Source organism: Pleuronectes platessa, chromosome 16, assembly GCF_947347685.1.
Source record: "Pleuronectes platessa chromosome 16, fPlePla1.1, whole genome shotgun sequence".
In the NCBI taxonomy this organism is placed as follows: Eukaryota; Metazoa; Chordata; class Actinopteri; order Pleuronectiformes; family Pleuronectidae; genus Pleuronectes; species Pleuronectes platessa.
The window spans coordinates 5,113,027-5,139,451 of record NC_070641.1 but is presented as its reverse complement, the minus strand read 5'-3'; the positions used below and the strand labels follow the sequence as shown (position 1 = coordinate 5,139,451).

Here is a 26,425-nt window from a genome sequence, read left to right as displayed (position 1 = left end):
AATGAGGATATTAACAGGATGAGTTTAAATGTCATGTACAATAGAGACAATTTTTTAAGAGAGGCGAGTATGACAAGCAGTCGTTTGAAATGATAGATTTGAATCAAATCTGCGCGTGTAATAAAAGATGGCGAGGCCGACAGATGTAATGTTATTTGAATTGATAGTTATCAGTGAGAAGAAAATGAGTGAATAAGAGTCTTCAGAAGTCTTTCAGTTGACTGGACGGAGTGAGAAGAGATTATACTGTTTATTGATGAGGATTTCAAACAGTCATTAAGAGACAGATGACACGATGGCGACCTCTTTCATCTTTCTTTCCCTGTCCATAGAAGTAAACAATGGAGTCAGCTGTTAATACTGCTGAGGGACGGATAGAAGTAAAAACAGATAGGATCTCTGTGCTTATTTTGAGCTGCTCTGCATCAGCTATTAATAGTGTAAACACATGGCAAGCATGCACTGACCTCCTGCGGATAGCTCTGTCATTATTACACTGCTACGATGCCTGTAACCGCGGAGTTTAGAGAAATGTACTAAGAAAAGAAAACAAAGGTGAAAAAAGTCTATATCAGAGTGTAGAGAGCAGCTTCAACTGCCAAGATTATTTTCACTTTTTGTGCAAAAGAAGAAATAGCGCAGGGCATCCACAAGGTCTTAAAGTGTGTACAATGCCATAATCTTATGTACTAGATCTGAAATACGTTTAGGATCGTTCCTATCTGACGTACTTGACATAGATGGAGTTTATGTTTAAACCGTATTAGAGAGGCGTTGATTCAATTGAATGATCATTCTGAAGGCCGTTGTTAGCATTGTGTTGACAGGTGCTTTGTTCACTTACTCCAGTTAAATGTGTCCTTTAATTCAGTGAATTCAGGTAACTGATCATTGAGAGCCCTATCCACTGCTTATACATCTTGCAAAGCATAATGTGATGTCTTCAATATTAACGTATATATTTCTAATTTCCAAAACAAACACATATTTTTCCCATGCTAAGAGTGATTACAATCAGCCAGTAGGTCCCACTGGTGTCCACAACCCAAAGCTCATGAAATCCACTTAACACAAGCAGCAGTTGAATCACATCAAATCAAATCTATTTTATAAAATAACAAGATATGCAACACAAGCTTTCTCACACCATCATCCTCATCATTGGATATTTGAAGACAAACTGCTGATTGCAGGTCAGCTACACGTATTGCTCGTGGTCTTTGTGTTGCAGCTGCTGTTGCTGTTCGGGGGGGGTTTGTCTTTCCAGGCGAGATGCAATTTCGCCGCCCTCGGCCAGCGCCAGGGCCGTGGTCTCTTAATAACTGACACTGTTATGAAGTGTTGACAACTAATATCAAGGGATAATTCAGCCGGCCTGTCCAGACCCCCCTCAGCTTTATTAAGAACCTGAATGCTTTGAATTTTCTCCAGCAAGCAGGAGGACTGTTTGATTCTCTCTGCTTTTCTAGCTCTCCCGATTTGATATTTCATCATCACTTTATCTGCTTTTCACTCTATCACCTTTTAAAAAAACATCTACTGCATTCACCCCGTAAATATCTGTTTTTTGGTATGAGGTTTGTTAGTTTTTCTTACTTATTTCTTTATTGACTGTCGATTTTTTCACATCATAACATTTAAACGTGTTCTCCTCTGTCCTCAGCATCAGGTGGAGCTGAAAGTGGTAGCGGCGGGGAGAAGAGTCCTACCAGCGGGTCGTCAGCATCATCTAAGCGGGCTCGTACGGCGTACACCAGCTCCCAGCTGGTTGAGCTGGAGAAGGAGTTTCACTTCAACCGCTACCTGTGCCGGCCACGGCGCGTGGAGATGGCCAACCTGCTCAACCTCTCTGAACGCCAGATCAAGATCTGGTTCCAGAACCGACGCATGAAGTATAAGAAGGACCAGAAGTCCAAGGGCCTGAGCTCCAGCTCTGGTGGACCTTCACCGACCGGCTCCCCGCCCCTGACCATGCAGTCTTCCGCCAGCTTCCTCAACTCAATACACCCCATGGGTGGGGGAGGGGGGTCAGGCTATGATGCCCCATCTCCACCATCTTTTGGCAAGCCCCACCAGGGAGTGTCTTACTCCATGTCCACTGCCTACTCCAACGTCCCCATGAAGGGTTGTCCCTCCCAGCAGAAGTACGGTGCCCCAGACCCAGACTATGGTGACCCCCATCCCCACCACGGCCTAGTGCAGGCCACCAATGCAGGATATGGGACTCCCAACAACATGCAGGCCAGTCCAGTCTATGTGGGGGGTGGCAGCTATGGGGAACCCATGCCTGGCTCGGGGCCCTCCATTTATGGGCTCAACCACCTAGGCCCCACACCACCCCATCATCAAACAATGGACTACAATGGCGGAGGGGCTATGTCAGCCGCCAACCAGCACCACGTGGGTGGGGGCCCCCCCCCGGGTACCTGTGACCCACCCACACACCCCACATACACTGAGCTGTCAGCGCACCACACCTCGACTCAGGGCAGAATCCAGGAAGCACCCAAGCTCACTCACCTGTAGCAGGTTTGGAAAAAAATGACAACGTGAGAAAGAGTGAAGTTGACACAGATCAAGTAACACGACGCGACTCACTAACAAACTAACTAACATGCGGGAACTGTACTGCTGCCATGGGACGACAGGAGAGACAAAACAAGACAGACTGAAGACATCAGGTGGTTTGTCCTGTGCTCTACAGTCAGAAAGAGGGACAATAAACCCCACCCTGTGTCCACTGCCTTCATAAAGAGCCCCATCAAGTCCGATCAGGGCCAGGGCTTTCGCTGTTACCTTAAAAAGTGCAGACAATTTAATTGCAACTAAACAGAGCTTGTGTCTGTAAGCTAGTAGCAGTAATTTTACCCAAACCATAAACTATTCATGCTGACACAAGTTTGCTCTAGATGAGGAAAAGCAAATTTAATTTATAAGAGGACTTTTCAGATCGGTTGATTCTTTTGTTACCAATCCTCACATGAACCCTTTTATAGAAATATTGTCCCTAATCAGAGTGTTTGACTGTTGAATCACTCTGTAGGCAGGGGAGAGAAGGTGCACAGTCACTTGTTCCCAATGCTCCCCTAAGAACAGTAAAGCTCCTCTTGTGCAGAGACATCACCAGCTCTGATTCGAATAATACGACTGCACAGTCAGTCTGAAAACTCCCAATATTGACTATGGAATATTCTAAAAAGCTTTTCATGAAATATTATTCAAATAACATCTAAATTAAAGTACTGTACTGTGTTATGTTTTATCTTTACATTACTAGGGGAAATATTGGCAACTTTATTATCTACTAGTGGTAAAACCCATCCTCCATGGATATCTACTAAATTTCTGTACTTTACTGGACAATTGTTGCAGTTCAGCTATAGCATTGAGTACAAAAGCCCATAATGGCTGGGTTAGAGCTATATGTGGTGTCAAATTATACGTTGATAATAAAATCTCCCCCCTAAGACACACATACACAAACAGCTCTCCCGCCTGGTAAATGAAATAGTTGAGATTTTAATGGGCAGTTAACGAGGTGGTTAGATTTATGGCACTGAGCTCTCTCCCCTCCAGGCAACACGTGTTGTTGTCAGCCGAGCTGAGCTATGTGGAGGGCCCTGCCTCTCCATCAGCCGCAGAGGAAGAGCAGAAATATGTATGACTGAAGCTGGTCTTCTTCTGTCTCACCCCCCCCCCCCCCACCACCACCATATTCCACAGAGCACATAAAACCACTGGATGGTCCTCCCTCCACTGTCTCTTTTTGTCTCCTGTCGTACCTGTTTCTGTCAGTCCAGACTCAATCACAAGTAACCCACTGTCTCCTCTCTGTAGCAGCAGCACATGGCTTCTGAAGGAGGCAGAAAATAGCCCCCCCCCCATACACACACAAACGCACACACAACCTCACACATCCATCACTGCACATGCACTCACCACCACCTCCATCACTCTTAACAGGGTTTATGAAGCTACAAGCTCAAAGGCTAGGCTAGCCCCCATAGAGACATATCCGGGTCAAGCTATGTTGGCAAATCACACGTTCGCACATGCACACGTAGCAGTGCTAAGCTAGCTTCCTTTCATTGACACACACAGCAAGGGTTGCCAGCTGTTGACATCTTCAAACAAACACACAAGAGGACATGGAAGAGAAATTTTGTAATGTTCTTATTTTAGCACATGAGTGACACAGGGTAAATAATAAGAGTGGAGAACATTATTTATTTATGTTGGGATAAGTCATTGCCCTCCCCCCCCTCTCTCTCTCTCTCTCTCTCTCTCTCTCTCTCTCTCTCTCTCTCTCTCTCTCTCTCTCTCTCTCGCTCTCTCTCTCTCTCTCTCTTTCTCTCTGGAAGGGTTCAATGACATTAGCGCCACACCATTGCGCAAAAGTCCACATTTTGTATTGTTTTTTTTTCTTCTGTTCTCACATATCTTTCACTTTTAACGTGGATACAGGGTATATATTTGAACAAAAATGCATGTCCCAGGAAAATGAGATGGTGTGTATCACACATTTTTTAAAACAACTGGTTTCATTGGTGTGAATGGTCAGTGAGTGCAGTTTGGGGCAGCGCACACTACAGCCCTGTGCAAAACATTTAGTAACAAGCTGCACTGCACTCACTGATGTTCAGAAAGTGAACTAGTGGTTTTTATTATGCAGATTCGTACACATGCTTTTCACATCTGGGCATTATTGTTGCACTTAGAGTTTACATTTTGATGGGTAAAGGTAAAAAGAAAAATAATAAAATCTTATTTTGAAGACGGAAGGCCCTCCAATCAAAGCGTCTTTCGCCAATGTGTGTTCGAGTGAACATTCATATCTAAATATTTATTTGTTATAGCCAGTTTAAAATGACTTTCTGTTTTGTATTATTATTTATCCTTCATGTATTTATATCGAGAAAAAATACTGTACTTTTTTAGTATTTACCTGTTATGAAAGAAAAAAAAAAAAACAACGTTGTTTCTTGTCCATTGTACTGAAGTTAAATTTTTTAGTTCTTGTATTTTAGAAGAAAATAAGTAGTTTTTATGTTCCTATAATGACCCTTGTACATAAATGTCTTGGCTTGTACAAGGAAAAGGTAAGGATGGGGATTGGTGACCCACCCTTGCATAGTCAGAAAAGTTAGACAAACTATTAGCTGGAAAAAAAAGTCTTTTTGGAGAAAAAAACAAACTTCTTTCTTTGTCATTTGTAGCTCGCTTTTCTTTCACTGTTGAGAGAGTTGTCTGTCGAGCAATTCTTTAATAAAAGGTTATGTTATTCAGAGCTATCGTCAGTTTTATTCAGACTCTCAGGACTCACGGTCTTTCAGGTATAGAAGGTCATTACCCACAAAGCCAAGAGCATCCTGCCTGACAAAGTAGGTCCTCATGGGCAGCGTCACTGTCTGCTTACACCACTCGTATTGATTGTCATGGCAACAAACCGCCACTCTTTTTCACTGCTGGGTTTTGCTTGGCTTCCAGCTGTGCCAAAAAAGATGGCTGCACACCAGGTTCACAACTCAAACCTTCACGCTGATGCATGTTCTTGGTGATTTTCCTCTTTTTTTAAGGTAACATATTCCCTACTAACCCTTCAACATCAGCTGGATAAGAACACAACAAAGACTGCTGTTGTAATATTGTATCTAAATCTTTTGTGCAAATGATTTGTCTGATTCATGATGTGTGTTGTTTACAGTGCCTCACATATAGTTGACCATTAAGTGATGGTTGAGGCAACAAAATGCTGCTCCTTAAGATCTGGTGTTGGTGTGATCTCTTACAGCAGCTCCTGGTTCAGGGATGACGTGACACTAATGTGAGTATCAGGCCAAAGGATCAGCATCACTGTCACAAATCCCTCCCAATTATTATTATTGTATAAAAAAACAAAAAATCTTTAACCATTAGGAAAACTTTAAATCTCCTGTCTCCTGTGGCTTTTCAAAAGTTTCTTGCAGGATGCTTGGCAAACATAGCAATCATACCTTACAACTACAATGCTACTGTTTAGCTGCTGGTTAGAGCCAAGACTCCACAAAAATGACGAGGGTGGCAGATTGAGGAGGAAAAGTTGGTTTGTTATCTTATAAATCATTGTTCAAAGTCTGTTCTCACGATTTGTTCAGGCGCTGCACGAATCATATAAGTCTATAAATTCAATTAGGGGGAAATTAATGTAGGCAGAGAGATTTATTGTTTAAAAAAAGCTCATCTGGGCTACTTTGAACTCCTTCAAACATGCAACCGATGCTGCTGAAGTGTCCCTGTGCAAACCACTGAAACCCAGCCTGACCTCTAAACTTGGACGTATTTGCATGAGAAAAAATTGTTTTTCAGCTTGAACATTCCTCATGTTTTCCCTCAAGAGTCACAGTAAAATGCTGTAGTGTTTTCTTTTATAGAGCTACTTCTGTGGAGTAGTCTGACATCTCCTTAGCTCTATTCTGAAAATGGTGAGCAAGACCTTGAATTCTGTGTTGAAGCTTTTGGAAAAAAAAACATTAGCAAGCGGCCGCTTGTGTAAAAATTTAGTAATCCGATTTAGTGATTGATTCAAGGCCCCAAAACTCTTGGACAGTCCAGTGGACGATGAGTGTATGGATGTCAGCCATGCCTGTGCTGACTGATTTGATGTACTAGCCTCTGTGCATGCAGACACCACCACTGTGCACCCACCCTGTTCTGCTAATGAATCAACTCAACCATTTGAATGTGTCTCTTTATCACTGCACTTTTCGGCTCCCTGGGTTGCTTTTTTACTTTTAATGTACAAAAATGCTAATTTTCATTGTTGGGCAGTAAAATAGTTTCACTTGGAGACACAAGATGAGTCCCCTGTGACACAGACTGGGGTGTCACTGTATAAAGGGAAGCAGAAGCTGAGAACTTCTCCCTTTATCTCTTTGTCTCCATGTTTCCTACACACAGACACGTGATGATCCTCGTGCTTCCTGTTTGTCCTGTGTTAATGTTTATGACCAAAATATTGCCCTGAGGCCTGCGCCTTGGCCTGGTCACATGGTCTCTAACCCCACCCCACCTCTCTCTCTCGCTCTCTCTCTCTCTCTCTCTCTCTCTCTCTCTCTCTCTCTCTCTCTCTCTCTCTCTCTCTCTCTCTCTCCTGGGCCTGAGAGCAGCAGCTTAAAACTTGGAACATAAATCAAGCTCCCATAAATAATGGCCGCACTTCCCTTTACATCTCCGTTGGACTAACAGACAATAAAAACACCAATAAGCAGAGATTGGATCTAATTTATTGCCTCATAAAAGCAGACGAAGAGCTCAGCTCGACTGCAGCTGAAAACCGCTCAGCTCACACAGCGCAACACGCTCACACGCACGTACACAGCACTGCTGCACAGTGTAAACTCTACAGAATATAACAGAGCATTAATAAAGTGACGAGTGCGAGGCTGTAACCTGTTTAAATGGTCACACGTGATCCATATCTGTGCAGCGTGCAGCTGCTCTCATCTTCCAAATCCAAACAATAATGATAATAATAGTAACCTAGAAGCTGGTGGAAGCAGTAGCGGTTTTTATTGGATGGAAACAAGTTGTTTTACTCCATAGACTAAACAGAATGGCTAATCGTTATTTTATAACATCAGAAACTATTTAATTTAACAATTTATTCAGCTTGAAACCCGGCCCTGGATCAATCAAAGTCAATAATTACAAATCATTGTTAATAATTTAAAGGAATTAAAGTTTTTATTTAGATCTTAAGGAAAAATAAGAAAATGCACATTATCAGTAAAGTAATGCAGAAGTAGAGAAGCACATATGGCTACAATAAAATAGAATATAAATAAATTAAATCACATTCAAAAAAGAAAATCGAATAAATTTGGATATTTCATACACAGTACACATCTTCAGCAGTAATCCACACTCGCAGTGTAATCGTCGTCGCGCTGTCCACCAAAACTCTACATAAACCGGGAAGAGTTTAAAAATAAAATCTCTTGTAAAAAGTATTGTTAAAATAAGTAAAAAAAGCAGAGTAGAGCGGTGAGGAGTATGGAGCTCGGTCAACAGCTTGTTGTTTGGGCTTGTGTTTGCTGTGTGTGTGTGTCCATGCGCCCTCGGCCTACTCACTGCCTGCGCCTTTCTCTTTGCGCTCAATAGCCCCTCACTCCCACACACGTCCCCGCTTTCTCTGGCTCCCTCTCCCTTGTTTTGTCGGAGTCATCGGGTGAAGCCAAATGGCATGGGAAGCAGAGTCGAGCTAAACAGCTTCTACCCAATTGGCTCCAGTTTCTGATTTTTTTTTTCTTTAATTCAAAAGATAAAATGTTTCCTTGCGACGTTTCCATGTGCGTAAGAGCCGCGCGTAAAAGCGACGTGAAGATAACAAACCGTGGAGCTAAAGCAGAGAGGGTAAGACCGGAGCTTCCCTTGTTATGGAGGCAGAGCGCGGCCCACTGTCAGCCTCTTTGCAGCCGCAGAAAGATTGATCACCGCACTTCTTTTTTTCCCCACTCGGGCTTCCACGGGCCCTCCCCAAAATATCCTCTGCTGAACTCCCGAGGTCCTGATCTTTATTTAAAAAAAATAACCTACATGTGGGTTCTGTAAAGTGTGAGGGCTCGCACTGCTCACTTATCACTCACTGTTACATGCACGTCCATGCAGCCGTGTTATTACTACTGCTGTTATAGGGGAACATGTCTCCTCTCCTTCATGGCATCATGGAGCGACCTCGCTGTGAACCCTCTCTCTCTCTCTCTCCGCGTAAACACACCGTACATTTTTAACTCTCTCTCTCACACACACAAGCACACGCACACAAACACAGACACACTCTGGTTGGGAGAGAGAAACATGCGAGCTTGCAAGAATAATTTCTGCGTGCACAGACTATTTTAGGTTGAGATATATTTTTACAATATCTATAGGTTTCTCTCTTTCTTTGAACAAACACGCACTCGCACTGCTCGAACACCTATTTTAAAAGGTAGAATGATTAAATACATAAAGAGACCTCGTTCAAATACAAAAAATATACACTTACACTTGGGCTCTCTTCTCACCTCCTCTCAGATAAATCTAACTTTCCCTCTGTCTGATCTGGGTAAATCTCTCCATCCTCCTGTCCTCCTGAGCCACTGCGCCATCTAAAATCCCCATCCGCATTTCTTTCTGTGTAAATTTGGGATTTTCAGCTTCTGTCACACTTTATAAGATTAATGAGCTGAGTGCTGTAAACACTGTTTTTTTTTCTTGGTCCAGAAGGAGCCATATTGCAAACAGAGCCTGCTCCAGCTCCATTCGCCGAATGTTCACTGTCATTACATCACTCACAGGATCGAAGGAAAAACATAATTGTGGAGATGTTCTATTGTTTGTGGTGCCGGGATGAGCCGCCGACCCGCCGCCCACACGGCGCACATGGCGACCGACCGCCTTCACTCTTCTCTTTTTTTTTTGCCCTCCCCAGAATGTACCCCCCGTTAAGACAAAAGAATGGCAGCTATCATGTGGGAGCCCAGCGCCTGTCTCTGCCACAGCATTTGGTGGAAAAATAATAATGCTGCTTCCCACAGCCATCGCCGCCGCCAGGCCACGGCCACCGATTGGCTGCTTCGGCTCACATGACCAGGAATTGGCTGCAATTTCGTCCCATAGTTGTTCAGTTTAGCTTACCCAGGTCCCCATACGCTAGTAATATCACCAATATACACAATTATTATATAGCCATCGCATTTACGCCACTGCGGTCGGGAGCCTTCACGCTCGTGCGTTTTTTTTCATTTCTTTTTATTTTTTAAGAAGCCATATTGTGTAGTGCGCGTGAGCGGCGTGCGTGTTTATGTGTCTTGTTGTGTTTTTTTTATTTTGGGGAAGGGATTGTTCGGGGGTCTCGTCGTTTGAGGGCGAAACCGGTTTGAGGGAGCTATGAATTTTGAATTCGAAAGGGAGATCGGTTTTATAAACAGCCAGCCATCCCTAGCAGAGTGCCTGACGTCCTTCCCCGCCGCCCTGGAGTCATTTCAAACTTCATCAATCAAGGACTCGACAGTAATTCCGCCTCCCTTCGAGCACACCATCCCCAGCCTCAGCCCCTGCACAGCCAGCCAGCCGAGACCGGCTGCGAGGAGCCAGCAGAACCGGAGAAGCTCTGCCACTAATGGCCTCCAGACGCACCACCGAGGCGCCCAGCAGCCCGGACCGCCGGGGCAGGCCCCCGGCCCGGTCATGGCGACCCCGGCCGGTCCGATGGCCCACGAGTTTCCCTGGATGAAGGAGAAGAAATCGTCCAAGAAGTGCTCTAAGCCTGGGGCCAGTTCCGGCGGTGGCGGATCCATCATCCCCCCCGCCTCGTCCTCCCCGTCGCCGACCGCCTCCGGGTACCCATCGGCGGGCATCGAGTCACCCACAGGTCGGTATGCAGGGATGCGGGAGCCGGTGCATGCGTGTGTGAGCGGAGTGTGAGGGATGTGCAACCTGTTTTATTCTCTGTGTGCATCTTCATTTCACATCCACTTCACAAATAATTCGTTTCATACAACAAGGAGATGACATTGCCTTTTTCCTCCGCTCTGTGTGTGTGTATGTGTGTGCATGTGCGTGTGCGTGCATTGTGCAGTGCTGTGATGCTGTGTCAACAGGGAAGCCATATCTAGACCCTGCATTATGCTGCAGTGCTGTGCACACTCTCCCATCATGTATCTAAATATGCACACAATATGAGCTTACACACTTTAATCTGTGTCACTGAGTGTGTAGCAGCTTCACACTGAGAGCAAACCTCTCACACCAGCATCCTCTCATTTCTCCATCATCTGGAGCTTCAACTTCCAAAATGTCTCCTGACTACTTACAGAATCATGCACGGTGAGAGGGTTTATTTTCTTCCTCCTGCCTGCACATGGAAGCTGCTGATGCTTGTGTGTGTGTGTGTGTGTGTGTGTGTGTGTGTGTGTGCGTGTGTGTTCCTGTGATTTCACATCAGCAGCAGCAGCGTCCTCACATTACATATTCATAGCACAACTGAGATGGTAGCCATATTGGATTGAGGAAGGAAATATAATGGCGAAGCTATGTTGAGGTGGGGGGTTGGGGGTATGAGCTGCAGCCACACAACAGACACACTGCACACAATCTGATTTTACAGGGGATTGGGCCATTTCTGTATTTTACATGTTTGCCTTGGCCACACACACACACATTCACACACATACACACACACACTCACACCTCCCATATGTATTTTTAAATGAAAACTCTCGTTTCCTTTTCTTCCTCTCTGGCCCAATTTCCTGCCTTTTCTGCTCTCATTCATAAAGTCACTCATGCTCTTGGTTGCGTTTCTGACAGATAGCGCCACATTCGTTCCACATCGATATTCCCACATCTCCCTGCACATTTCCTCCCTGCAGCATGATGTATTTATTTTGCTCTCTCTTGCCTTCCTCTGATCACACGCTGCAGAATCTCCCAGCGAGGCTCTGTGCTCTTTACCGGGGAGAAAAAAAAACCACTTTGAATTTATGATCATCAGTCTTTATTTGCGCTTTGTTTTGGGGGGTTTCGCTCTTTCTGTTTTACCAGCACCAAATTGGTCTCATCTAATAGTTTGGTTGCCAGTGTAATTGGAAGGAGTATTTTTTATGAGATTTGTGTGTGTGTGTGTATGCTTGTGTGTGTGTTTTATTACTGTTTTATTACACAGAGCAGAGCCGAGGGGATTTCAGCTTGATGCCGAAACAGCTTATTTCTTGGCTCGAATTCTAAGACGCAATAAAACTGTAGAGGTTTTACGGGCTTTTCATGAAGTAGATTACAATTTGAAGTTAAAAGGAAATAACACTAAAATAAAAAATGAGCGTAGTTTAAGATTTCCGCACAATAAATCCCCCCCTCGGATAATTTTTTCTTCTTCTCTGTCTCCTTTTATTTGTCTTTCTCCCTGCAGACCCGAACCAGGATGGTGGAGGAGCCGGGTCCCGACGGCTGCGCACCGCGTACACCAACACGCAGCTGCTGGAGCTGGAGAAGGAGTTCCACTTCAACAAGTACCTGTGTCGGCCCAGGAGGGTGGAGATCGCGGCCCTTTTGGATCTGACCGAGCGACAGGTCAAAGTCTGGTTCCAGAACCGGCGCATGAAACACAAGCGCCAAACGACGCACCACAGAGACGGCGGTGGAGGCCACGAATCCAGCGACCCGGGCGGGTTTGAGCCGCTGGAAGGTGCCGATGCCTCTTCTCCGTACTCGAGCCAGCCGCTGGAGGCATCTGGTACGGGGGAGGCTACACTGGAGGGCGACAGGGTCAGCGGCGATCCATCTTCGGCCGCCGCCTACGCTACTGACAGCACGGACAATGCACAGCCCACACCGGAGGAAGGAGGCCGTTCGAGCCGCCCCGAACGCCCACCGCTGCCCGGGGAATCTGGCTCCTCCGAGCTCGCCGCAGCTCACCATTCCCCGCCGCCGTTCCCCACCACGAACTCCGCCGACAACCCGGGCCTGGCAGCGGAGCTGAGCGAGGCCGGGCCCGCAGCAGCAGCCGGGGCCGCGTCCGACTCGTGTTTCTCCGAGCAGCGGCACATCTCCATCACCTCCTCCGGCTCCGCGCTCCCCGACCTCACCTTCTTCGCCGGGGACTCGTGCCTGTCGCCCAGCCTGCAGAGCTCCCTGGATAGCCCGGTGGATTTCTCCGAGGAGGACTTCGACCTGTTCACAAGCACACTGTGCACCATAGACCTGCAGCATCTCACCTTCTGAGAGCAGCTGCGACACCGAACAATTCAAACTCTAGAAATAACAAGAACAGTGGACGGTCCGGCCTGTGGAGGACACGCAGCACTCGACGAGGACTCTGTTGTTTTAAAAAGATCAAAGTTTCTCGGCAACATTCCTGAATCATTTCTGAATGAAAATTATGTTGGTTTTAAAATATACTTTTTCTTCTTCTTGCTGGTTTAATTTTGCGGATATAATGTAGTTTAAGAGAGACACAGTTACTTTTTTATTTATTTTAAAGATCGAAGGGAAAATATTTTTTTTTCTACAATCCAAACGTTGTGGATTTATTTTCTCCCTGTTGTCCGAATGTCAGGTATTTATTGCCTTTCTTGATTTTGGTTGAAATGAGTGAACACTTGTCGGTGTGTGTGGATTTATTTCCCTTTTGTTCTGGTGCAGCTTCGTGGATCTTTACTAACTTCTCAGGAACTGTTCACGGAGCCTAGGTGCAGAAAGCTGGACTGCTTTTAGAAAACTGAAGAATGTTCCCTCTCTCTCTCTCTGAACGAGACGAGGCGAGAGGGAAGCCCTGCTGATGACCCGACTTTTAGACCCTAGTTTATTTATTCAGATTCTTTAATAGTGAAAATCCAAATTATTTATTGTATATATATTTTCATAGTGGAATAATAATAATAATAAAACATACAAACATTTAAGACGTGGCCCATGTTGTTTTGTTTTTATACCTTATGACTTATATGCTATGTATTTTAAATAATTAATATTATGATAATTATGTCCAGAAAGGGCAGTGAATATTTTTTTACTGGATTTATATTTTACTTGAAAATAAATAACTCATGTTTTGTATAATACAGTATATTGAAGTGTATAATTCCACTACACATCAGGAGTGGTGGAAGTAGAAGCCTATATACTACAACAGTGTATTTTTTAATTCGTTAATTGTCAAAACTCACTAACTGTGTTAGTGTGTGTGTACATGTGTTTATATATATATATATATATATTTATGCACATGTGTGTTTGTATGTGTGTACACACTGTGTGTATATATATATATAGTGCAGATTTTGGGCTGTATATAGTTTAAACTATACACTCTACACCACACTCTATACAACATTAATATGTAGCTTGCTGAAGTTTATGGCACAACTGCTGAGTGTTACCTTGGAGATAACTCTGAGAAACAGTGAGGATGATAAAAAGAGGGAAAGCAGTCTAAGGCCAAAGCTTCTAAGTGTTTTTCTCTGTCACATGTTAGCTTAGCATGTTTAGCCCTCTCCCCATGAAGGGAGGCTAATGCTTAGCATGGCGTGGACATCCACCAGCAAGTAGCCTTTTAACTGAGTTTGTTATAGTGTAACATATCATCTGTTGATTGGACGTGAGCATGGGGTTAGACTGAAGCTGAGGATAGCTAGTTCTCTCCCATAGTTATAGGACAGTGTGGTGAATGTGTAACCGTGGGTTAGTGTGGCTACAGCCCCCTGCCTGAAGTGTGAGTTGATATGGAGCTAACTAGCTGCACCTCCTCCCACTGAGTCAAAATGGCGCTGGAGACAAAGCAGGATGTGAACAATGAGCAGTGGCAGCCATTACAGGATGACTGGCTCACTGTGACAGGACTAGAGTCTCTGTGTGTGTGTGTGTGTGTGTGTGTGTGTGTGTGTGTGTGTGTGTGTGTGTGTGTGTGTGTGTGTGTGTGTGTGCGTGCGTGTGTGTGTTCTGGTCTCTGGGACGGAGAGAGTCAAGAAGACATAGGAATGATAAGTATCACACAGATTCAAGGCCCATTAATGGCTGAAAGCTTTACTTCTTGTAATACAAATCAATACTGATACTGATACTATTACGACAAATAATAGTGATACTAATATGAATTCTACTTAATAATAATATTATTTACAGTTTCTGTGCAAAACTGATACTTGCTCTCTGGAACCCAATGATTCCGAGAAAAGGAACAAAGAAGGAGTTCAATATTCTGGAATTTCTCCACCACAATATTTGTTGTATGTTTTTAAATTGCTATAACATTGTTTTCAGATAAGAGGCAAAAAGTGGATTTTATAAGCAGAAAACAACAGAACTTAAATTAATAACAACTCCAAATCCTGACTAAACAGTCCTAACCTTAACATTACACAGCAAAATGGGATCATTGAATGGGTTGACCCACATATTCACAGTATCACTGCCTGATTATGGAACATTTAAATATTCATGGTTGATCAATGTGATGAAGTTAACATCTTGGGTAACTGTCGACACAAGTAAAATTGCTCTTTTTCGATCTGACTTTCAAAAACAAAACTTCAGATAAAACCAGTGTTGTTGAGATTCAGATATACCACAGAAAAGTATATTTGTGCCACACAACTATTTATATGCCTTTAAAATATAACAATAACAATCATTTATGCTGCTGCTACTTCTACTACTACTTCAGCTTCTACTTCTAATAAAAAACATAAATAATACTTAAAATTTATATAAATAATCAGAATAATGATAGCTTTGCAAAGTTTAAATAGTGTCAGTGTTGTAAAAAGACATTAAAAAGACAGTATTTATCAGAATGTAGCATCCTCAATTCAGCTCATGGATTCTGAGTACAGTTTTCAGTGTAGTTTTTCCACTGAAATAATCAATACATGAAGGGTCCAGTCCGAGCCATGCTTTAACTTGTGTTAGTAAAATGTTGCTTTCTGCAGACTGAAGCTTGTTGGCACCTTGGGTTGGCTCATGCTGCTGCACAGTGAGATGGGATATGACAAATGTCATCTTTGATTGTTACTTGTATGACAATAACTGGCCCACAAAACCAGAGTGACGCGCTCTGTCATATTTTCTTTGGTTTGAAGGGGCTCAAATTGCTGGATGCTAAAATGATCAAAAGTCAAAGGTCCATCTGTGAAGAAAATCTAAATCAATGAGTACCTGAATACTATGGGAACTATAGTGACATGGTGTAGACAGAAAACAGCAGTGGCCCCAGTATGGAATCATGGAGATCCCACTGATCTAAAGTAACTTGATGAACTTGAATCCCCAATAAGGACAAAAATATACTGCGCTACACTATTAGCAAAAAGGGTTCCAAAAGTGTTCTTCCTGGTGGACTTTGGTTCTCCTGAACGTTGAAGAAGTATCTAGAGTTGAAGGAATTATTTTTCAAGGGTTCTTTGTAAGATATCAGTTCTGGAACCATTTTTCTTTTTTAAGGATTGTTAAAAGAATGGGTGTTGGTAAGAAAGGGTCTATCCTTTATAAAAGGTACCATCAATTAAAAAGGTTTCTATATGGGGACAAGCCAAAGAACCCTGTAAGGTTCTAGTTAACACTTTGATTTCTGAGAGACTACATCTTAAGAATGGCAGCAGGGTTGCCCATACATTACGTTTGTTTATCCATTTTAATAACTGTAAACTTAATTCACAGTTTATTACTGTTTTAATTCCCTAATTAAACACTAAAACAGTGTATACTACTGTATTTATGAGGCTTGAGGTCACTTAATATTTCAAAATGGGGCTCTTGATACCATAACATGAACATAATGACTATGTGTTCTATCTGAGGTGGATCAAACTTGCACTGTGATTGGCTAACATCTGTAAACCATCCCTTGTGACAGGAACTTAAACTTTTGAATGCCTCTCTCATATTTACAAAGTAAACTCAATAGGAAGAGATCTATTCAGTATGGAAAGGAAGCATGATTACAAAACTTATCAACTCTTTCAAATGCATCACATAGTGGGTAGGAGTATACTTTAAGAATTGGCAGATATAAACTAAAAAGATGTATTAACTGTAAATTAAGCCTATTCATAAAGTGCATGATTACAGAACTGGGGCGTGCAGCATACATTCACTGCACTCCCTCTCTCCTGCAACCATCCATCTAAGAGTATCTTGTATACAGAGAGATTACAGCAGAGTACATCTCTATGCTGGGAGACATATCTCACCTTCTGAGTGCCTGTGTGTGTGTGAGTGTGAGTGTGTGTGTGTGTGTGTGTTCCAATAATCTCTCTCTTCTGGCTGTCACCGCCTGTCAGCCGGCTGGCATGCTGTGATACACGGACTGCTCCTTTATCTCTTGCATCACCGTCACCATCACTGTTATGATTTCTGCCGGTGTGCGTTTGTGTGTGTGTCTGATATTGCATAACTCAGAAGTGATAGATCACCCACTTAGCTGCAGTAGTGAAATATGTGAGAGGTAGACTACTATCAATATGGGCACCAAGAGGAAACTTTACCTTCACGCATGCAGACACGCACACAGCATCAGGTCCTGACGCACTGCTAGACATTTGCAACCTGCAAGTACATGTGAAGAAGAACTCCTAGTGGTAGGTCTGATGCTGCATGGGTCTACATGATTTGATTTTAAAATGATGCCAAACGACTACAACATGGCCGCCAACATGGTAACCAAAAGAAGTAGGGCGGGAGCAGCGAAAATTAGTTTTCACCATTGTGTAGCTAGGCTCAACCTCAGTGATAGGGTGAGGAGTTCAGACATCCGGCGGCAGGTGAGAGTAGAACCGCTGCTCCTTCAGGACGAAAGGGGACAGTTGAGGTGGTTGGAGCATCTAGTTAGGATTCATCCAGGGCACCTTACTTGGGAGGTTTACTGGGCAAGCCCAACCGGGAGAACCTCTGGGTAGACCCAGAACTCACTGGAAGGACTGCATATCCCATCTGGCCCTGGGAACATCTTGAGATCCCCTGGAAAAGCCGGAAAGCACGGAGACGTCTGGGATACCATACTTGTTCGGCTACCTCATCATCCCGAGTCAGGACAAGTGGAAGGACTGCATAAAGGACTTCAGAAGACGAAAACGTTTTTTCATGGTGATTATATATTATATTATTAGAAAAATTAATAATTATACCGTATGAAAACCATCATCAACCAAAGTTTTCTTAACCTCAGATTCTAATTGACTCTTCATATCTCTAAATTAATTCTCCTATTCTATTTAAATCCCCTCCACTCAAAAATCTTCTTTGCGTATTGCTGCCAAACGTTCAGTGATGTTTGAGCTTCACTGAACATTCTTTTCCACATTCATCTGCTGCAGTGAGGCAGTTTCTCAGTGGTCATTTAAAATCGGAGTTTAAAAAACAGGAATGCACCAGCAGGATTTGTGATGTCAGTACTGTTATGGAAGCGTGTGACTTACGCAACATATCATATACACTGAGAAGGGATGTTAAGGTGAAATAGGTGACGCCTTGTGTCCAGAAATAACATTTTTAAAAGTGTTTGAAAGTTGTGGATTTTTAAATGATGAGAAAAAAGAGCATTTAGTTGTAAAAATTCTTTGAGATATTACATACAATATAACAATACAAATTCTAAAAATTAAGAGACCTATGTTACATATGTTGTTGACTTTTGTACTAACAGTATCCAAAAAGGTTCAATCAAAGCTCAAAACCAGAGAAATTCCCAATTTTATTCAAAGTAACGGGACGTTAAATATTTGTCTCCTTTTTAATTTCGTCACATCAGTTTTACGGTGGCTTTGCCCGTATCTGCTTTAACTTCCAGGGCAAATGATGCATGAAGGAAAGAGACACTGCTAAACAGTTAGCAAGTCGGCTGTTCGTTCCTTCCGCTGTTTGTATCGGTAACTCAAAATGGATCTTGATTATTTATTACGATTTTCTGCATTACATAGAAAAACTTTGATACATCCACTGCCATGGAGATTATCATCAGCAAAGTGTTGAAGAAAACCATTTCAATGATCCCAAGCTGTTTCACAATCAAACTCAACGTTTTGTTATTGTTTTGATTGAGACATTTTTGGGGATTTATTGAGTAACGTTATTGGAGTATGTCTGGAGGCCCATCTGTCCCTACATTTATACAATCAATCTGCAATTACGTTTTCTATTAACCTAATGAAGATATGTTAAGAAGATATGTTGTCAATTACCTTGACTTTGGGGTAGACTCCTCCTCTGTTGTTGAACGACCTTCTATGTGCTGCCATCACTTGAATGAAATGTTTATTTTCAAAAGTTCATGTAGGACCTGCAGATGAATACAATGATCAGCCATGATGACAAATGGCAGGATCTTAAAGGGATAGATCATCCAAGCAGTCCACAAAACACTTTTGGAGTTTCAGTAGTTTTTTTTAGAGCAGAATCCAATACAATTGAAGTCAATGGTGAGTCTTTCTTCAGACGAAATAAAACAAAGAGTATGGAGGCATGTTATGTTTTTTTCTGTGGTTTTATTACGTCTGAAGATGCTAATGTCTTCAATTGTACTGGATTCGAAATTATGCCATACATGGATGCTGCAATTTTGCGGCTGTAACATCATCATTTGGAGCCAGAGTCTGTGAATTAGAGTGCAGCCCTGGTTTCAAGTTGCTGCTTCACCTGCCTGACCACTTGTGGGATCTTTTCAGCTGACAATTATAACATGGCACAACATTACATATCATATCACGTGAACACTTGAACATACATACTATACTATACTATACTATATTATATTATTGGCACTATCACCAATCTCTGCACCTTAGAACCGCACATGCCCATAACTCTCTTACTGTATATATTGTTGTTCTATTGTTGTTTTTATATTGTTGTTTGTACAGAGCACCAACCACACCAAGGCAATTTCCTGTATGTGCAAATATACATGGCAATTAAAAGAATTCTGATTCTGATTCTGATTCTGATTCATCAAAGTGATATACAGTATATATGTACACAAATGCAAAGCAAATATCGGGTGTCAAAATTCACCAATGTTGAAACTGAGATGACACTACTCATCCTGTACATGTGTTGATATGTTTGATATTTATATTTCATATTTTTGTGATGTATTTTGAACATTAAATGTTTAAATTTGATTTTTATACTGATATGGACCTTTCGCAGGTGAAATCAAGCTTAACTTAAGTTAACTTGTATTTCATGTCTCACCTTAACAAGAGACAGTTCAAGCATGAGGATGCTCTGGGACCATCACAGGGAAACTTTGCCAACAGTAGAAGAACCAATTGTTGCGTATTGAATCGTGTTTGTCATCATATTTTTCAGCCACTATGGTTACATTATGTCCTTGGATCAGGTGTGTGATATCTGACATCACAGTACATGTTTCCAAGGCCCTGACCTTTGACCTCGTGTAGCCTATAAAGCTGATGATTGAGCAACAGAAGGATACTGGACAACGCATCAGGAGAACATATGCACCATCATTTCTGCCATGCTCTGTTTATTCAGTTGTGTTGTAAATAATGTGTTTGTTAGCATCCAGTAAGCTAAGTTATCATCTGCTCTGAGACGTATGATCAATGCTCCAGCCTCTGAGGGCCCCATCAATACACACACACACACACACAAACACACACACATGCATGCAGTATATTGAGTTGTCAGGTGGGACCCATGGAGGATACACACCAACCAGATATCAGTGTGTGTGTGTTGATGCACCCCTACAGTCTCCGAGGTCAATAAAGAGCCATTCCACTGGATTTACTGTTATTTACCAAGGGACCGACAGAGACAATTGTCAGTCAATCCAACTACACCAATTAACAGCCAGTAAACAGACTGCTGAGTGGTCCGCTCACACCACAACACTAACCAGCAGCAGTGGCTTTAAAGCTAAACTGTACTGTTTGAGACAAGAAACAATAAAGCCATAACAAACAAATACATGTTTAATATTTGGCGTTTACCGCTTGATTACATTTATCAATAGTTTGCAATTCATTTCTATGATTGAATGGGATCTTTGTTCAAATGAATCAATTATAATCAAGGGATGCGATGATTTAAATTAAATAAAACGAATTCACACTTTCGTCACTATTCATGTTTATTGCTTTAACTTGAGGAAATTGGATGGAAAATGTTCACGAATAGTATTTTAAAGAAACAATAAATTAGCCCATTCAACAGAATCATTCCAGTCTATATGACGCATGGGACAGTGTTACTGTGTTTGTGTTACAAATGTCTGATGCATGTACACTGTGTCTCAGGGTCCTTCTTAACCATCTCATTGGAGTAGAACTACTTTGTAGACTTTCATACTCTTCAGCCATGTGTAAATATGAACACATGTTTACCCCCACCCCCAATTTTTAGATCAGCAATGTGGTGAGAAAAAAGAGAACATCTCAAATATTCTTTGTGGATTTTGAGGTCTTGTGGTCTTCATACAAGGTGCATTTATTGGAAACTACTTGTAGAAGAATCTTTGTTTCTTTATTTGGTTCTCCAGTGAGTATTTCTGGCATCAGGTTGGTGTGTGTGTCTGTGTGTGTGTGTGTAGTATTAACACAAAATAAACTCTGGTGTGTATACATTGTACTGTCTATGGTAATGAAGGAACATGACTCCCAGAGGTACAGTGTGGTTCATTAATGTGTTTTAATAGTTTTTTGGAAAATATCGCTCTACGGCTCAGAGGAATAAGATATAACAGACTTTGGATACAGAGACAAACAGGTCAATGCTCTGGATCTTCTAGAAATGAAATAGAGAATGGACTCCAGTTCTCACAATGTTCCCTCCAAAAACCAACACTAAACTGATTTGCCTTTTACCCACAGTTCCACACAAAAATACGAAGGGCTGTCTGCTGGCTGGAGGGAGTTGTTGTCCTGCGTGGCCCTTCTCCTCGTCCGCAGCCCGGGTGTAAATGTGTTGTGCAGATAAGAGCAGCAGAGCTGACAGCAGCTTATCAGAGATGGCTGATAGTAGCGAGCCAGCTCCTCCAGCTCTGATTTCCCTCCTCCACTCTGTGCTGCTCTTGTCCTATTATCATCCCGTGCTCACAGGAGTATGACACCCCAACCTTTGACCTCTGTTTGAACATGTGTTTGGTTATTATTTATTTTACAGCTTCATATTGCCCCCAAGCAGGGGCTGCAGCCGCAGCATAAAGCCTGAAACATGCTTCTGCGACTGTGTCTGCGTCTTTTCACGCCGCTGTGGCGCAAGACTCGTTGTCATTCATGCTTCCCCAACCGTTGCGCGTCTTACAAAGCAATTCCGCGCCAGAACACTAGGCGGAGTAATGCTTTTTGTCGAAGACGACCTGAGAGACGCCTTCTTTCTTCTTCATCGATTGTTTATTTACATAGCTACTGCGGCTCCTTGTAGCCTTTTTCAGGCGGACAAATACGCCAGTCAGTGACGGGTTATACAAGTGGACATACTTTCGGATCTCTTCTGCCAAACGCTTTTCTATTTGGTCCATATTCATGCTTCTAAATCTCCCGTTGTTTCTGCCTGTATTATGGGGCATGAAACCGGAAATGCAGCTCCAGAAGGGATGTAGAGCAGACCAATCACAGCCTTGCGGGCTGAGTGAGCTTGCGGAGCTTTGCCATCAATTTTAGAAAAGTGGGGCGACGCCCGTCAGCACGTAAGAAGGGATACATAAGCACGTAAGGGACCCGGAAGGGCTCTTGGGCTTACGCGCCCGTGAAAACGCAGAAGCATGTTTCAGGCTTAAAGATGCATCAATCTCCAGTTCTTCTGATGGCCACTAGAGGCTGTTGTCAAAAAAACCTTTCACTGGGCTGAAATGATCGAGAAAATCTCTACGGAATTATTTCTAAACCAATTGTGTCTCCTTGCATGATGTGTTTCCAGTTGTGAGAGTTCACAAGAGCTTACTGGGAAACACTTGATTACTTTTGGTTTCAAATTCTGGTTTGGCTGGGTCTTTCAGTGTGGATTTAGCGTGTTCTCCATGTGTCGGTGTGGGCTTTCTCCCGGTGCTCTCAAGCTTCCTCTCGCAGTCCAAACACCTGTAGATTGGGGTTAGGTAAACTGGAGATCGAGTGTAGGTGTGAATGGTTGTTTGTCTCTGGTTGTAGGTCCTGTTATACGCAGGTGAACTGCCTCTCGCCCAATGTCTGCTCTGATATAGAAGTGCTTTTGATAATAGATGGATCAATAGTCGAATAAACTTAACAGCATTATAGTTACAAACAGATGAGAGTCAATGCACATTGAGATTCAGAGGAGAGTGAGTGATGAAGTGATCGGCTGTAAGCTGTTACTAATAACAAACCCATCAGTCTAATCAAAAATGTTTCGCATAATCGGAGATGAGCATCTGTGATGGTTGAGCTTGTGATGTTTAGTGCAAGTAGGCCTCCGTTAATAAGGATAATCCGACTGAGTGTCATATGTCATAAGTTTCTTCATGTCGGTAATTATAGTCATAAAACCAGCTCATAGGAACTGGTCTTGCACAACATGTTTATGTTGCTTTATACTTATCTGATATGTCAGCTTTTTGAGTTGTTAACATAACTGTCAGCAGTCCTTAATGTCCATGGAAGCTGTTAATGGTTTGAGCCATGTGTTGTTTACTGCTGAAGAGAAATAAATGTGGACTGGTGTCTCTTATCAGCTATATTTCTGAGTCAAGCCCAAGAACCTGCGGGTATACGACCCTGGTTCACAGCCCACGTTCTGGTAAAGTAACAATGTAAAACAGTCCATAGGAAAACTGTACATATTGAAACTATGGGCTGAACGGACGCAATGCTTTTTATACTGAGCCAACCCTGTCTCCAACAAAATCCAGCTGCTCGCCGCGATGCAAGACTGGAAATTCTCGTCTGAAGCAGTTGCTCCAGAAGTTTTCAGGAACTTGTCCTGTCAGCCACCTAAATGTCCAGAGAAATATCACAGTTAATATTCCAGAAATGTTCTCATTGTTGTTAACATAACTCTGACAATCTCCTACTGCATTCTTCACATTCTTCAAATGTAAAAGACAAACTCTGGAAAAATCTGGTTATCTGGACATTTTCCAGAGTTCATGTCTGAAAACTGTTTTAAATTCACAGAATTGCTTTTTCACCAAAAAGCTTTCCATCATGTAGTAAAAAACCTGACATAAAAGACTTTAGTGAAGTTGAACTTAATTAAGTGAAAAACAAAAAAGGAACAGTTCAGAAGATCTACCTGTCCACTTAGCCTACTTTACATTATCACACACTGTAACATAACACATCACTGACCAAACTGAATGCAGTTTAATTTCACGTTGAGATTTATTCATTCACATTTGATCTTATGCAGTAAAAACACCATTAAGAAAAAGTTGGCTCTTTGCTGCACTGACAGCTTCTCTTTCTCTTTTGTCTGGGATGTGTGGACGTTATTTATAAAAGCTAATAAATGCTTTAATGTGTCTGCATCAGTGGCTCAGGTTTCAGAGCTGAAGCAAGATTGGAGGCAGTCTGGACGCACAACCCCTCTTTCATCCACTCTTTCATCATCTCTCTTTCACTCTCCCTCCTATATCATCTTTCATGATTTTCAGAAAGCCCCTCACATCACACACACACACACACACACACACACACACACACACACACACACACACACACACACACACACACACAGGCAGACACTTTTCCTGGAATACTGGAGCGTAGGTTCCTGGTTCTGGAGTCATCTGACCCGTCTGGACTGTGAGACAGACAGTGAAAGCAGAAGGAAAAAAACATTCAGTCCGGTCACATTGGCACGTTTCCTACAAAGCAATGTGTTCATTCCATACAGATGTTCATAGTTATTGTTAATATTGCTGCTTTGATCAAGGACTGTGATCCATCCTGGATGGACATGACAAATATGTTTCTCAGTCAAAAACAGTAAGAAATAGTCTTGGTATGTTGTGGGTCTTCGCTGATCCTTAAATTCCACTCCTGACTTGAGACAAGACAGATGACCTCACACAAGGTACAAAGGTCAGTCTGTGAAGAAGAAGATACCCTGCAAACCAAAGTTGAGATATTCTTGAGGCATTAGGTAAAAACAATATAATAAAATGATTTAAAAGGGGTAGTTCACCAAAAAATTTAAATTCACTCATCAGATACTCACCGATATGCCGATGGAGGTGTGGATGAAGTGTTTGAGTCCACAAAACACTTTTGGAGTCTCGGGGGTAAACAGCGTTACAACCAAATCCAATACAATTGAAATAAATGGTGACCACATCTTCAAACGTGAAAAAACAACGGTGTGTGCGAATGTGGCTCAAAGTCTGACGCGACTATCTGAAGACATCTCACCTAAAAACATGAAGCTAAAGTAATGACGCTTATTTGAGTCGAATTTCAATGTTGGAGCTTGCAGTCACTTGGATGACACCACAGGAGTAGTATGGAGATGTGTTGTGTTTATTTATTTTTGACTTTTGAAGAAGTGGTCCCCAGTTACTTCAGTTGTATTTGATTTGGCTGCAACACTGTTTACCTCTGAGACTCCAAAAGGGTTTTGTGGACTCATACCATTCACCCAACCAAATTTTGGGGTGAACTATCCCTTTAAATAGTCGGGATCTACATTTGTTGTTGTTGTTCATTGTGTTTAAATATTACACTGTGTTATCATATCATTTTTTAAATAGATAGATAGATAGATAGATAGATAGATAGATAGATAGATAGATAGATAGATAGAGGCCTCCTAGTGGCTTATTTAGTGTGTGCTTGTGGGGGATCTTGGATGTAATATTGGGTGTTTTGTTCCTAACACTACAACACTACAACACTACAGTCAGTAGATATGAAGCCATTTTGCCATTTGAAAGAAAACTAACAAACCTTCCCCTCCCATCCTCACATCTGCATATTTCTCTTTGTTTCATATGTATACTGACACTTTCTGAATTTGATCGAGCAAAACAAACACTCCTTTTGAAGGTAATATGGGATTATTTCACTAGTATCTGGTGCTTTTAGACTATATTGTTACTAAAGCAACAACAACAAAAAACAGCCATTGTTTACAGATGAGGTAAAGCTGAGCCCTGCACCCTGCAGCTCAGCTTCCCTCCAGAGCCAGCTTCATTTTGAAAGGTATTCCAGCTCTGCCTGCCTCATTTGCATATTCAGATCTGATCACAATTTGGGAGTACTCACAATAATAACATGTTTCATGCAGAAGAGGTCATGGGAAGGGCAGTGTTGAATTTGTTGAATTTGGTCTTGTGATACCATGTCCTTTTCCGGTCATGTGATCCGTCTTCTGTGACAACCCGGTCACACCAGCATAAGCATGAAAAATGATGCACGTCCATTCATTATGTTACGGTAAAGGGGCTTGGAGCTAAAAAACTAACTTTGGGAGTTTAATGCTGCTCCCTCACTGCGAGGGACACCTAGCCACTCAACAGAGTCACGCCTGTTTGCTGTCCTGGCTCCTAAATGGTGGAACGACCTCCCCATTGAATGCAGGATATAATATATATAAAATGATTTTGCTTTCCATTATCACTCTATAATTTCCCATTATCAAGTATAATGAAATGGAATATTATATATATGTTTTCTTATATTTGCTCCATTTTAAGGATTTTTTTTAATCATACCTTAAGAGCAAGTTAATAGGTGAAACAAAATCCTAACCATAAAATAATATTTAATAGGAACAAGTTATGAGTGCCGTAGCGAAAATTTAACATGTATTCCCTTTAATTCTCTTAAAATATCTACAGTAAAATCGAGAATAGTTAGATCCCTTCCTGTTAGGCAATTTGTCTACAAAGTTAAAGCATAATGTTTGTTTTGTTGCTGCCACTCTTTATGGCGAGACGATTTACAGAGCTTTTATATTATATTCATGTAGAAAATGTGTGAACTTGGGTTAAGAT

The 26,425-nt window shown here is 42.2% G+C and overlaps 2 protein-coding genes across 16 annotated transcripts in view; both read left to right on the top strand.

Annotated features, from left to right (window-relative positions):
* hoxb3a (homeobox B3a) overlaps window positions 1-9,359 on the top strand; it is a 66,694-nt gene extending 57,335 nt beyond the window's left edge. For 14 of the 15 annotated variants that reach the window (XM_053444476.1, XM_053444472.1, XM_053444477.1 and 11 more), the window contains one exon: window positions 1,664-5,287. In XM_053444476.1, the coding sequence (XP_053300451.1) occupies window positions 1,664-2,526 (863 nt within the window). In that variant the 3' untranslated portion in view covers window positions 2,527-5,287. Of the gene's footprint in view, window positions 1-1,663; window positions 5,288-5,791 lie in introns of those variants that run through there. The other variant, XM_053444470.1, reaches the window with a different exon arrangement.
* Window positions 9,360-9,900: 541 nt separating this feature from the next.
* hoxb2a (homeobox B2a) lies at window positions 9,901-13,421 on the top strand. Its single transcript, XM_053444486.1, has 2 exons — window positions 9,901-10,393; window positions 11,930-13,421. Exons 1-2 carry the CDS (start codon window positions 9,910-9,912, stop codon window positions 12,739-12,741), a joined length of 1,296 nt encoding a protein of 431 aa, XP_053300461.1. The 5' UTR covers window positions 9,901-9,909; the 3' UTR covers window positions 12,742-13,421.
* The last annotated feature ends 13,004 nt before the right edge of the window (window positions 13,422-26,425 follow it).

Bases quoted from the DNA above. Each gene is read 5' to 3' on its own strand.
- hoxb2a (XM_053444486.1), top strand. From the start codon at position 9,910: ATGAATTTTGAATTCGAAAGGGAGATCGGTTTTATAAACAGCCAGCCA. The intron at 10,394-11,929 runs GTCGGTATGCAG...TTCTCCCTGCAG, and splicing joins GGGCATCGAGTCACCCACAG to ACCCGAACCAGGATGGTGGA.